Source organism: Podarcis filfolensis (assembly GCF_964270895.1).
Source record: "Podarcis filfolensis genome assembly, chromosome: 6".
Lineage (NCBI taxonomy): Eukaryota > Metazoa > Chordata > Lepidosauria > Squamata > Lacertidae > Podarcis > Podarcis filfolensis.
In genome coordinates, this window is record NC_139609.1 from 35377428 (window position 1) to 35391885 (window position 14458).

Genomic DNA, 14458 nt, shown 5'->3' on the forward strand with positions numbered 1-14458 from the left:
TAGGGGAGCAGTAAAAGGGGTGGGATGTATTGAGAATCTGTATCGCAGACCAGAAATGAACAAGTGGGTCTGTATTCCCCCCCTTAAAAAAAGAAATTTATTTTTGATTTTTAAAATACATTGAACCTAAAGTACTGAGAAATTCTAAGCAAAAAAGTTTATCAAATACTTAATGCATAATTTTAAGTTAGGCATGGGTGGGTGCTAACTGCTGTTAAATATTTCAGGGAGAGAAAGGGGTGCTAAAATCTCTGGATTATTCAGCTGGAATATCCCCATACCGACTTCCTATCGTTAACAATTTTATGGTACCTATTCCACCACCTCCCAGAAGTGAGAAGAAAAGTGGGGCACTGAGAGGCCGCCGTTTTCGCCCAACAACCGCACCCAATGGCTTGGAGCAAATGATGAAGGTAATATGATTTTGCCATAATTTTTGGCTTTCATGTTTCCTCGGTATCACATTTCCTCCTAAAACCTTTGAGGATGTAGACTGATACGCCTGCAAATTGAAACTCTATCTGTTTGCAGAATGTAACCGATCTGTCTTCTGTAGTGGCTCCTCACCTTTGGATTGCACTAAGATAAAAATGGATCTCTGTTTGTGAATGGAAGATTAAGATAGAAGGTTGATAGAATATATATACATACATACATACATACATATATATATATATATATATATATATATATATATATATATATATAGTTTATGTTTGTTTGTTTTTCCTCTGTTTTCTTTCCCTTTTTATTATTTTGCACTTTTTAGGTATTATCTTTGTCTGTTTTTTATAGTATTATATGTTGAAAACCTTCAATAAAATTGATTGTTTTTTAAAGTGACCTCTTGGATCAGGCCAAAGTCCCATCTGGTTCAGTGTTCTCTTTCCTGTCCAATACCTATGGGATGCCCACAAGGAGGGCATGAAGGCAATAGTACTCTCCTGTAGTTCTCCAAACATGCTGCCTCTGATTCTAGAAGTCCTATATGGCCTTTGTGACTAGTATCCCCTGATAGACTTATCCTCTATGAATTTGTCTAATGAAGCCACCTAAAGTGTTGGCCACCACCACATTATGTGGTAGTGAATTCCATTGGTCACATCATTTACCTTCTGTGGATTATTATGAAAGAGGAAGGAACACTTCTCCGTATCCACTTTTTGCATACGTCTATCATATTACCCCTTGCCTGCGTTTCCCCTAAAGTAAATAGCCTCACACACTAATCTTTTTTGTAGGTGGGTTGCTTCAGACTCCTCAGAATTCCAGTTGTTCTTTACTGCACTTCTGCTGCCGTTTCTTTCCAGTGCTTCAGTATTCTTCTTGCTGTGTGGTGACCAGAGCAGTACACTGTATTCCAAGTGTGGTTTCACCATAGATTTCTCCAATGCCATTGCGATATTGCCAGTTTTATTTCTGAGCTCTTTCATAATGATCCTATTATTTTATGCTGGAAGTGGGATATTATTATTATTATTATTATTATTATTATTATTATTATTATTACCCCACCCAGCTGGCTGGGTTGCCCTAGCCCCACTGGGTGGCTTCCAACATCAAACATTAAAAGCTTCCCGATACGGGCTGCCTTCAGATGTCTTTTAAAAGTTGCATAGTTCTTTATCTCCTTGACATCTGATGGGAGGGCGTTCCACTGGGAGGGCACCACTGCTGAGAAAAAGCCCTCTGCCTGGTTCCCTGTAGCTTCACTTCTTGCAGCAAGGGAACCGCCAGAAGGCCTTGGAGCTGGACTTCAGTGTCCAGGCTGAATGATGGGGGTGGAGACGCTCCTTCAGGTATACGGGGCTAAGGCTGTTTTAGAGCTTTAAAGCTCAACACCAACACTCGGAAACGTACTGGGAGTCAGTGTAGATCCTTTAGGACCAGTGTTGTATGGTCCTTGGCAGCCGCTCCTGGTACCCAATCTAGCTGCTGCATTCAGGATTAGTTGTAGTTTCCATGTCACCTTCAAAGGTAGCCCCACACAGAGTGCATTGCAGTAGTCCAAACAGGAGATAACCAGAGCATGTACCACTCTGGCGAGACAGTGCACAGGCAGGTAGGGTCTCAGCCAGCGTACCAGATGGAGCTGATAGACAGCTGCCCTGGACACAGAATTCCAGCATAGAATTCACCTTTTCTATTACTGTCGTATAAGATGTTTCTACCTTTGAAGTACCACATCTCTCCATCATGTGATGCTCTGTGCAGCCCCAAACAGCTTAAAGCTAAAGGTACCCCTGACCGTTAGGTCCAGTCGCAGACAACTCTGGGGTTGCATGTGCATCTCATTCTGTAGGCCGAGGGAGCCAGCGTTTGTCTGCAGACAGCTTCCGGGTAATGTGGCCAGCATGACTAAGCCGCTTCTGGTGAACCGAGCAGCACACGGAAACACCGTTTACCTCCCTGCCGGAGCGGTACCTATTTAGCAGCTTGCACTTGATGTGCTTTCGAACTGTTAGGTGGGCAGGAGCTGGGACCGAACAACGGGAGCTCACCCTGTCGTGGGGATTCGAACTGCTGACCTTCTGATCGGCAAGCCCTAGGCTCTGTGGTTTAGACCACAGCGCCACCCACATCAGCTTAGGTTAGTCCATTAGACTCTTTCCATGTGGCGCATATGGAATATGTGTCAAGGTAGTGGGAAGGCTGTAAGTGATTGCTTTGGATTCTAGCAGAGGGATTGTGCATGCCAAGTTGCCAGTTGCTCATCGCCTTGCCACATGCTCCGAGTGCGATTGCTGAACACTGACAGCAGAAAATGGATCTTGGCAGGGCAAATATCAGCCATGGAAAACTGCAGGTATCTCAGTGGACTTTTGTGCTCTTTGATGTAGGAGACAGTGAAGTTCTACAGGCCTCAAATACAGAGCAATGCGTATGTTACCATGATCTATTTGGGGAAAACAGTGCACCTGTCCTATGACCTTTTAGACAACCGAGAGGAAATCAAAATATATCAACAGCACTGTGGAGGTGAAAACCTGTGTGTGTTCAGAGCCAAAGTACTGGAGGGAGGTAAGCATGAGAAAGCCCAAGAGTTCATTTCAGTTCTGGAAAACTCTTTATTTTATGTGGATAAACTGTGGAAGTGGAAGCGAAATTATTTCCACGAAGCTGTGTGTCGTTATGCGTGTCCAGGGACGTATATACCAGCTGCCTCAAACTAAGTCTAGATTTACTGTTTCATGATTGAAAATGAGGCTGCAATTACTTTTGCAAATTATGGAAGAAGGGGATGTACAGCGGTGATTTAGCAAAATACAGCGGGTTAGATTAATTTTTGGATGGAGATGTATGGTTAATAAAATGCTTGCAGGGGTAAAATGAATACCAAATTATCTGCTTACAAGAAGCTATAATATATCAGGGTGAGCTGTTTATGACTCCAGGAGGGAAATGAATACATGCTTGAGCTTTGATTCTGAACGTGAATCAATGGTGACGATGTTGATCTGAGGGAAGGCTTGCACGCTGGGTAGAATTAATCTCATGGCACAATAGAGGGCGATTGCTGTGGAAGGATGTAGTCTCTATTTTACTTATTTGAATTAAATAATAAATTAAGTAAATATAATTTACATTATTTAATTTGCAGTAGTGCTAAGCAATGAATAGAATGTAGAAGTAAATATAGCCCATTCCCAGAGGTCTTGGACGGGACACACCACGGGTGGGGAACCCTTTTCGGCATGCGAGCCAGCGTGGTGTAGTGGTTAGAGTGTCAGACTAGGACCTGGGAGACCAAGGTTCAAATCCCCACTCAGTCATGAAGCTTGCTGGGTGACCTTGGGTCACTCAGTGCCTCTCTTGCCTCTCTCTTACCTTGCAGGGTTGTTGTGAAGATAAAATAGGGAAGAGGAGAACTACATAGGCCACCTTGAGCTCTGAGGGTGGGCGAGATACAAATAAAAGGAATGAATGAATGAATTCCCTTCTGGGCAACCTTCGGAAGGTCAAATATAAGTGGTGGGTGGGGCCAGAGATAAAGTCACGTGGGGCAATGAGTGTGAATGCTACCTTTGTACATAGAACCATAGAATTGTAGAGTTGGAAGGGTCCCGGGGGTCATCCCTTGCAAAGCAGGGATCTCAGCTAAAGCATCAATGACAAATGGCCATCCCACCTCTGCTTAAATATTAGTACAGTAGGCTAGTATCTGCACACATTCTGTATCTTCCATCAAGACAAAAAAGAGCCAGGGGGAAAAAACCACAGGTGTGAAGCAGGACCAGTGAGGCCTGTGACCTAAGGAGAGCATGCATGACCAAAGGCATTTTTTTTAAAGGAAAACAAAAAACCCTAAAGGGTAAGGGGGAATCCCTCAAAAACAGCTTCATGAAGACTGAGCATGTGAACATAGCTATAGAGTGCTTCTGGGAGTGGGTGATCGGGAGGATGGAAAATGGATAACAGGAATGGAATGGAGAGGCTGGCATCCTGAACAGCAGAATGTTGCACTGCAACATTTTGTTGCAGCTCCAACCCATGGCAGTGTTGCAAGCAAGTTCTTTCTAGTTTTTTGGAGTTGCAACTTCTTTCATTCTCACACAAATGAGGCAAGTTACTTGTTTAGTATTAATTTATCTGACAAGAAGATAGTTGCCTTTGGTGAATCCAAGATTCTCTCCACTGGGCAACATTAGATGCCTTACGTTTATAGTTTGATTAGAGCTTTGGCTTCCTCTTCCTAAACTTAGTTATTTCTTTTGTTAAATTTCTCTCCCGCCACTTTTAGTACGCAGTGCTCCCAGGATGATGTATAATAAAATTCATGCACATACACATCACAATCCATCACTAAAATAACAAAATGAACAAGAGATGAAACATTATAATGAGAATCAGGAAAGAAAATAAACATCTTTTACATAGTGAGGGAAGAAAACAAAAGTATTTCCTTGGCATCGAAATGATAACAACATAAGCCCAGGTGAATCTCTTCAAGGAGAGGTTTCCAAAACACGGTGGCATAAATTAAGAATCTCTCACCAGTCACCACCCATTTTACATCAGCAGGTGGTCGCACCCAAGGGAGAGTTTTGGATCAGAGTGATAATTCAATATACAGCAAACACAGCCTCAACAGGTACTTGAGCCCCAGGCTCTATAGGCTTACTCTCACAAATGTTTTATAATAATTCTTACAGCAGTATTTCTCAAGCCTGGGTAACTAGCTGTTTTTGGACTACTATTCCCATAATTCCTGACCACTAGTCTTGCTAGCTAGGGATGATGGTAGTCCAACAACTTCTGGGGACCCAAGGTTGAGAAAGGCTGTCTCATAGTAATGGTGAACCAGTGGCTGGCAATAGGTTGCCAGGGAGTCCAGCAGCCTCTGGAGGGTCATAGGTTTCACTTCTCTGAACTGCTATTTGCTCTGCAGGCCTTTTGTGGCAGAAGGTCTTGGTCAATAGAGCAGATGATTGGGCTTCTTACTTGTCACGTTTTAAATCCAACTGAAGCAAGCAGAAAAAGCCAGATGAGGCATTCTTGGTCAGTGCCATTTCTATCTACAGGGTTAGGGTTGAATGTAGAAAAAAATACTCCAATGCCAAAAAGCTCACCTGAGAAGGTTTGAGCCCAGCTTTCTCTCAGGCACACCTTTACACACACACACACACACACACACATTCCCCTTGATGCAGGAAATCTTTCATATGTGCCACCTCCTCCCAGCAATAAGGTACCACATGCTTTCCCTGTACACTTGAATCAGCTCTTAACTCACCTTAAACGCTGTGGAGAAGGCTCAAAACAGTCTTGTGTTGTTGCTGCTGTTTTCAATTGCAGAAACTTTTCAGTTTGTCTCCAAGCGGCATTACGGCTTCCCCTTCAGTCTCACTTTTTACCTCAATGGAATGCAAGTGGACCGCTTAAGTACCTGCTGTGAATATAAACATCGGAAGGGGACTCGGCTGGGAGGCAAACATGGATACTTTGGTCTTGTCAACGTGGAACGATCAGCTCCTTGCTACAGGTATGGACAATGGGTTGGTTGTCTGTTGGGACCTGGAGTCTGTAGCAGATAAAATGGGCATGAAGGAAACTCGGATCTTGAATTGGCTGCCAGGCTCTTCTTTTAGGGCCCTGCACCTGTTCAGCTATAGGTTCAGGAACTGGCTGCCATCTTGGATCCTGCTGATTCCAAGCTACAAAAGAGAAGCCTCATGCAGCCCCAAACCCCCCACCATTAGCACCATTTTAATACTTGCAGTTAAATTGTGGCAGAAGCTTTCATGTTCCTGAGTGCACATCATCCAATGTACGCGGTGGCATGGTGCGTCTGACAAAGTTGGTGCTGGCCCAAGGAAGCTTCTGCCACAATATGCTGGTTAGTATTTATGGGTTATGCCACTCTCAGTTGGTTTTGCTGAAACGGGCAGCCCTGGATAGTCATCTATAGCCATAAAAAAGAGACCAGCTATTCTATTGTTTCTTGAACTTGAGTATGTGGCAGCGTGTGGCATCAAATGCATAATGGAGACGGAGGAGGCACAGGAAGTGCATATGCACGTATGAGTTGAAGGAGAGTAGAGAATAAACCTTTTAAACAAGGGTGCACTTTCAGATTCTGGGAATTCAAAAAAACAAAAACAAAATGAAAAACCTTAAGAGCGAGGCACCAATAAACCATTGACGCGAGTATGAAGGCACTGCATGGCTTCATTTGATTGCTTGATTTGTTTGAAACTATTTCACTGGCTGACACCACTTTTGCATGGCTTTCCTCTCATTTTGTGGCTTTGCTTGGTAGGGGTTGATTATTTGAGGGGCGCTTTTAAGGTAACAGTCCTGCTTTGTAGCAGGAGACCGAACAAGATGGTCTTCTAATCCTGTTCAACTCTGCGTCCCAGTAATGTAGTCACTAAGTGCTTGCAGGTATTGCTGTATCTTTTCCTAAATATTCAAGGTCTGTTTAGGAAATAACGGTTAAGATAAAAATAATGCTCAAAAATTACATTATAGATCACAGCCATCTTTTAAAGGATGGAGTCTCCAATGTACTTCCTGGTTTATTCTGATGTTGCAATTAAATTAATATGGGCACACCAGGACCCTCATTTTTGTCTTTGGCTGAAATCAGTGGCAACGCAGCAATTTCTCCTTGGAAGCATTCCTTTCTACAACATTTCTTTTGATTTGCAAAGTAGTACCAGGCAAGAGAATGCATGCAAATTTTCTAGTCTCATCTTTCCCTGTTATAGGATATTTTATAAATAACAACGAAAAGCAGAAGAAAAAGAAAGAAATGGGAACCCCCATAGAGCCAAATTACTTTTCAGATAAGCATATTCCACTATCCAGAAACACTTTCCCCCTCTTCAGAGTAAGATTTGCATAATGTATGTAAATGTTATGCTATCACTGGTGTGATAAGGCTGTTCAGAGGAGTGGAAAGCATGCAAATTAGAGGTGGTTGTATTTTTCAGTAAAGGTCCAAACTAGCTACATGCGTGTGTTTCTGTGCCAATTTACTCCAAAAAACTTGGGAAAATAGCAAAATGCTTCAAGCGATATCTTTTATAAGGGAAGAATGTTTACTTCTGACATATCAACATGTAAGTCTTAAGTATGCAATCCTAGTATAGACACATACCTGGGAATAAGCCCCATTGAATTCAGTGGGACTTTCTTCTTAGTAGATATGCATAGGATTGCACTTTTAACCATTTTAATTATTATGGCTATGAACCTCATTTGCTATTTTGTTGCCCATGCACCCAGTTTGAAAATACTGTTTTAGAGCTTTTAGAAGTCTACTTAGGTTTTTATCATCTACAATATCTTCTACAACCTTGATGACTTCACTGCTTACCTCAGATTCCAGATCATTTATGAAGAGAGTAGACAGCACTAGTCCTTCCCTCCCCCAATTGCATTGTGAGAAATGTCAATTTCCTCCCCCCTCCCCAATTCTTTTGATGATGTGTTCGTAAGTCATAAGCCATAATAGGGTTTATCTTCCTGTCTTGTGATTACTAAGTCCCCGCAGGGGCTCCTGATAGAGCAAAAGAAAAAAAATATATGGAGAGGATAGTGCAGGAGAACAAATCACACCCAAACAATCATAGTTTGTAGGAATACTGACTCTCTACAAGTCTTTGAAAACATAATTTTGAACCATATATACTCCAATATAAGCCGACCTGAATATAAGCTGAGGCACCAAATTTTACCACAAAAAAACTGGGAAAACATATTGAGTATAAGCCGGTTCACCACACCAGAGGCTGGTGGCGGCAGCGGCGGAGGAAGAACAAGCAGCCCAAAAGGGCTGCTTTCAGGCTGCTCATTCTTCCTCCACTGCCACCACCGACAGCGGCAAAGGTGGAGGAGCAGGAAGGAGCAGCCCGAAAGGACCCTCACTCAAGTATAAGCCGAGGGGGACTTTTTCAGCATAAAAAATGTGCTGAAAAAGTTGGCTTATACTCGAGTATATACGGTAAGTGGTGCACCGTGGAATAAACCAGACAAATAATTCTCCTTTTTATAGAAATCTTTATAAAGTATGATTCGCTGTGGGATGAAAAACATGTGTTTGCAACCTTTCTCATCCTCTGCCAACAGAATTGTGGCTACTCCTCTCAAAAGAGGCTCTTCTTCTTTTCCCAGATCAATATGCCTGCCTCGTATTTCTCCAATACAATTTGCAATGGTCATTGCCGGAAAAAATGTGCTTCTAGGCAACCTGTTAACCATGCTATTTTTCCCCCATCCATAATAAGCCAAGTTTGATGGCATTGCCATTTTGCAACCATTCCTTATGAATCCACAGATAGTCCTACTCAGAGTAGACCCACTGAAATTAATGGGTCTAAGTTGGGCATGCCTATTAATTTCAGTAGATGTGTCTCCTTGGAGCTTAATTAATATTGGATATAACCCACTTCTTTGCATTTTTAAATATAAGTACAGGAACCTAAGATGCAGCTGTAAATCTGATGTTGTTTCTTCAAGGCTCTTAAGCCACAGGAGAGCCCATGGTTTGTGTTCTTTCCATTATCAATGGTCTGCTTTCATAATCTCCCACTCTGCCTTTGCCAGGTGTATCATCGCAATGGGTCTGGACAAAAAGCCTTCGCCTCCCAAGAAAAAGATCGCTGTTGCCGATGAAGAAAAGAAAGAAGATTCTGCGAAGGAAGAATATAGCAATAAGCTACCAGGGAGTAGCAGCAGTGGAGAGGAAAGCAAATATTTAAGGTTTACTCCAGCTCCCAAACAACAGAAAGAATTTGTGGGAGATGCTCAAGAAATGCAAGTGGAGGCAAGAAAAACAGCGATAGAAAGAGCCCTTGGTGATTATGAAAAGAGCCCAAGAATTGCAGCAATTGATGGTACAGTACGAATGGGGAGAAATTGTTGCACAGTTTCTGCCCTGTGGGCAGAAAGTTCTAGTGCCAGTCTCTGGCATCTTCAGTTAAGGAATCTCAGGTGGTAGATGACAGAGGAGATTGCTCTCTGCTTGAGACCCTGGAGAGCATCTGCCAATTATAATTAAGCAAACATGGGCTAGATCATTGGTTTTCAGCTGGTGTGTCAGGACTCAATACTGGGTCACTGATTTATGGTAAGGTAAAAGGTAATAATAATAATAATAATAATAATAATAATAATAATAATTTTTTATTTATATCCCACCCTCCCCAGCCGAAGCCGGGCTCAGGGCGGCTAACAACAATAAAATAATACAACATTCTAAAATGTAAAGGACCCTCTGGGCGGTTAATTCCAGTCAAATTTGGCTATGGGGTGTGGCACTCATTTCTGCTTTTCAGACCAAGAGAGCTGCTGTTTATCCATAGACAGCTTTTCCAGGTCATGTGGCCAGCATGACTAAACCACTTCTGGCGCATGGAAACGCTGTTTACCTTCTGCAGTGGTACCTATTTATCTACTCATGCTGGTATGCTTTCGAACTGCTAGGTTGGCAGGAGCTGGGACAAGGCAATGGAAACTCACCCCATCGCACGAATTTGAACTGCCGACCTTACAATCGGGAAGCCCAAAAGGCTCACTGGTTTAGACCACAGCACCACCTGAACCCCATGGTCTATTGTGGGTCACAACAGCAGTGCTACCACAATACAAATATATGGGGGGGAATTAAAAAGTGCCCCCCCCAGTTAATAATTGTGTTGAAGGTGTGGCCTGGGTCTGGAAAGGTTGAGGACTACAGGGCTAGAAGGACCAATGGTCTAACCCCATATAAAATAGCTCCTTAAGTTCCTATGAAAATTGCCCCCTAGTTATCCTGTGTAATAATCGCACAAACACTCATAATCACACCCACAGAGACGTCGACACATGATAGGATGCATGACCAGACACAGGAGTTACTATTATTGATACAGTGCCATTAGTGACCATTTAACCCCTTTTTGTTTAGCTATAACCATTTTGCAGAGCTGTTTGTTTATTTAAGATAGTTCTAAGTCAGGCTTCCTCAGCCTCAGCCTTCCAGATGTTTTTGGCCTACAACTCCCATGATCCCTAGCTAGCAGGACCAGTGGTCAGGGGGGATGGGAATTGTAGTTCTAAAACATCTGGAGGGCCAAGGTTGAGGAAGCCTGTTCTAACTTTTTCAAATATAGTGGCTTACAATGCTGCTTAAAAATAATTAAGTGTATCACCAATTTATCCTTCGTTCTTTATATAGCACAAAAAACAACAAAGTCAAAGTAAGTAAATCAACAAATATACTTTGAAACGATGCCTAAAAAACTGCTAAAGAGGCATGATGACATTTCCTGGTACAGTGGTATCTCGGTTTTCAAATGTCTCAGAAGTCGAACGTTTTGGTTTTTGAACGCCAAAAACCTGGAACTAAATGCTTCCATTTTTGAACGCGTCTTGGAAGCTGAATGGCTTCCACTGAGTGTTTCTCAATTTACTCAATTAAATTGGCAGACTGCCCTTTGCGCCTCAGTTTTCGAATGTTTCAGAAATCAAACAGTCTTCCAGAATGGATTACGTTCGAAAACCGAGGTACCACTGTACACATGATACGGCAAAGCTTGTAATCTGTGAAGCGTGGGTGAGAAATGTTGGTTCTCCAGAAGCTGTTGAATTGCAACTCCCATGAGCCCCAGCTAGCATGGCTAGTGGTTGAGGATGATGGGAACTATAGTGTGACAACATTTGGATGGCCACAGGTTTTCTCCCCTTGCCTTGAAGCAGATGTAACTAGGTACATTGTGTTTTGACCTCTTTGTGAGCAAAAATGGCTGATGGTTTCTGCTCCAAGGAGAATGCAGCAAGTAGTAAGGGATGACTTCAGTTCTGCACACATACACACACATTTATCATCTCTAAATGAAAAATTTGGAATTAATTCATTATTTTCAGATTTAGAGTTCAGTTAACGGATTCACCTCAAATGCATGCATTTAGTCCTATTAGCAGGAGTCGGGTAGAGTCCTCTACTTCTGCTAATAGGACTAAAATCATGCATTTGAGCAGAGCTGGGCTGTCCTGGCAGGTCCTAGCAAACTGTTAGCAAAGTTGCCCCTCTGTACAGGAATTGAAGCCCCACCACTGACTTTTGTTTGTTTCTACATGTGAGTCCTTCTCATGCTCTATCTATTTTCCCGCCATAAATATATTCTCACTTCCAACTCTTGAAACTTCCTTTGTGAGTTTATTGCAAGTTTCTCATTAGTTACCAGCTGTGCAGTTTTGTTTCATCTCCCCTCTTCCCCCTTCAGGAGGTGAATACCTTTCAGACAATTACCTGTGGAGGAGACTCTGGCTGTCCCAGATGCAGCTGGTACCCTCAATCGATGCAATTAAATTTACTTACTCCTTAAGCCCCACTCTACAGGTTATTGTTTATTTGCCTAATTGGTTCCGCATGAGATGCTCCCCCCTATATTTCTTGTTCTTCCTGGCATTCTGTCGTTTGAACATGGAGGAAAGTTGATAGGGAAAGGAAAGAGGTGAAAAAATGTGGTCCCCAGGGAATATATCTGGTTAAAATGACAGCTTCTTTTACGTGATAACAGTTTGTTGCTTCTCTGCAAGGTGGCAGTGAAACAAATGGATGCTGCCAAAATACTTTATTTGTGAAAGGTCCACATGCATCTCAGTGTATCAGCATACAATTAATGCATTCACTGATGATGATCTCCAATGCTGAGGTGGACCTCTTCCTTGGCATAGGGTAGTACCCTCAGCTATGGGTAGGAACTAGAGCACTACAGGCAAATTGCATAACCTGTGCATTATTTGTCAAACTGGAACAATGGTTTGCATTTATTACAGCATGAATGCCAGACTGGGTTGAGGTATCTTGGGTTGGGTGCAGGGAAAAGGACTGGATCTGAAGCTGCTCTTCCACTCATAGGAAGACTCTTTCCATTCACAAAAGGACACCTTTGGATCCAACACCAAAAAGGGGGCGGGGAATCAATTACAGCTATTAAAAAAAATAATCAAAGATACAAAAGACACAAAATGTCTTAGGTGTGCCGCAGCAACAGTAACTGTACCAAGCAGTTACACAATATTAATTGTTGGAGTTTTTCTCCAAAATGCATTGAGAACCAGAGTTACTTTTTCAGCTGCCATTTTCGCCTTCGGATTCAATCCTTTCCTTATGTGATGCCATGTAGTCACACTTAACAGTATGCAGCATTTTCCTTGTAAAAAAAAGCACCCCCAATTATGTTAAGAATTCTTCTTGCCAGCCCAGACTTCCAACTCAGCTAAGACCACTGATAGCTACTTCATTTGTTTAACATCATCACTCCTTGCAATTATCCTAGCACGATCCCTACATCAGTGAAGATTTGGGTAGGTGTTACATAGTTTGGTCAGATCAGGGATGGAGTCTTTTGCAATAAGCAAGTGAGGGTTCTACTGCTTCCATGATGCCTCTGTTTACATCTGAGCACCTATCAGATATTTTGGGATGGAATTGCATGTATTCTTCGCAAACACACATTTCCCAAAAACATATTTCAGGACTGTTTGCCAGTGTAATTATTTGCTTCAATGTGATTATGTCTGAATGAGACCCACAAAGAGAAATAATAGAATGCATTTGATTTTGTGGGGTTGATTTCAGGCCATTTGAAACACTGCAAGGTAGCAAACAAGTTTTCCACAAAATATATAGTTAGGCAGGTTTACTGTGGGCAGTCCTGGCTTTCTTAAAGGCATATATTTATGAAGTATGTGTCTCCAAGTATATGCGTTTGTGTGTTTTATATTTTTTGCTTGTATACTTAAAAACCACAATGTGAGAGGTGGTGCATAGTGAACAGAAAATAAGATTTCTGTTGGTTCCCACTCACCTTGCAAAGTCTGTGAGGATTTGGAATGTATAACAACTACAAGTCCTAATCATCCTCTCCTCCACTGAAATAATTCCAGTGTACTTAGTGTGGAGATTATGCCACAATTTGCCCTGCCTCTCTTGTGTATGGAGTAGCAAGAAAAGTTTTTAACATTACTGTATCATTGTACAGTTTAAATCCATGGCTCAGCATGTTAACTTTATTGTTTGTGTGTGTGTGTGTGTGTGTGTGTGTGTGTGTGTGTATGTGTATATATATATATATATATATATAGGCAGAAAAGGGTCAAATGCAAAGGAGAACAAAGACTAATGGGCTTAACCTATTTGGGGTTAATGAGATATTCAAGTAGTTTGTGGTCCATTTTCTATCTCACGGTATGCTTGTCCTTATATTTCAGCATACGATGAAGATTTTGAAGCAGATGAAGAGAAATCAGATGGGAAAGTTAATGAAGAAGGACAGGCTGGTGATCAAATGAAAAGAATGTCAAAGTCACCCTCAGATGATGAAAAAGATAATTTAGACCATGAAAAGGAGAATAAAAAGTCATCACTGAAAGCTTCGCGGGCCTCTGACAGTGAACGAGATGAAAGTGATGGATACACCGGGAGTGACTTGGAGGAGGAGAGAAAACAAGGTTAGTTGTTTTCCTTAGAGTGGCATAGAATGAATGGCCTGATGCATGTTTAACTTGTTACATATGCCCTGTAATGGGTTATCTATTTTGTGGTTCACATTTAAGTACCCATTTGAATTACGATTGCTAAATTGATACAGAATGTGCCAGTCAGCACAAAATAAACAAAGTCTCCCAAGCTGCTTCTTTAAACCTCTTTTATCTCTCAAGTACTATATGAGAATGGCCAGATAGGCGGCAGCTAGAAGAGGAAATTTGGGTCTCTCTTCTCCAGTGTGTGTGAAGACAGAAATTAAGCTCTCTCTTTCAGACCACTTCCTTTGTTCCTCTGGAAAGGTTTCAGTTTCACTCCAGAACCCATTAACTTGGACAGGAATTTATGATGCCCGTTGAGAAGCGCAGTGTTATAATTTTTATTTAAAGTGTGCCCATGCTCACCTTGAATTGTGGATGTCCAACGTTGTGTAGAGTGGCATAGACCTCTGGCCTTCTCAAGCTCCCAAATATAGCTGGT

The 14458-nt window shown here is 42.0% G+C and overlaps 1 protein-coding gene across 10 annotated transcripts in view; it reads left to right on the plus strand.

The window, feature by feature from the left end:
* Nucleotides 1-14458, plus strand: part of ERICH3 (glutamate rich 3) — a gene marked incomplete at its 5' end in the record, with an annotated part of 60289 nt that overhangs the window by 20692 nt on the left and 25139 nt on the right. For all 10 annotated transcript variants that reach the window (XM_083620884.1, XM_083620889.1, XM_083620888.1 and 7 more), the window contains 5 exons: nt 228-413; nt 2841-3021; nt 5797-5983; nt 9052-9341; nt 13705-13944. In XM_083620884.1, the coding sequence (XP_083477010.1) occupies nt 228-413; nt 2841-3021; nt 5797-5983; nt 9052-9341; nt 13705-13944 (1084 nt within the window). The remainder of the gene's footprint in view (nt 1-227; nt 414-2840; nt 3022-5796; nt 5984-9051; nt 9342-13704; nt 13945-14458) is intronic.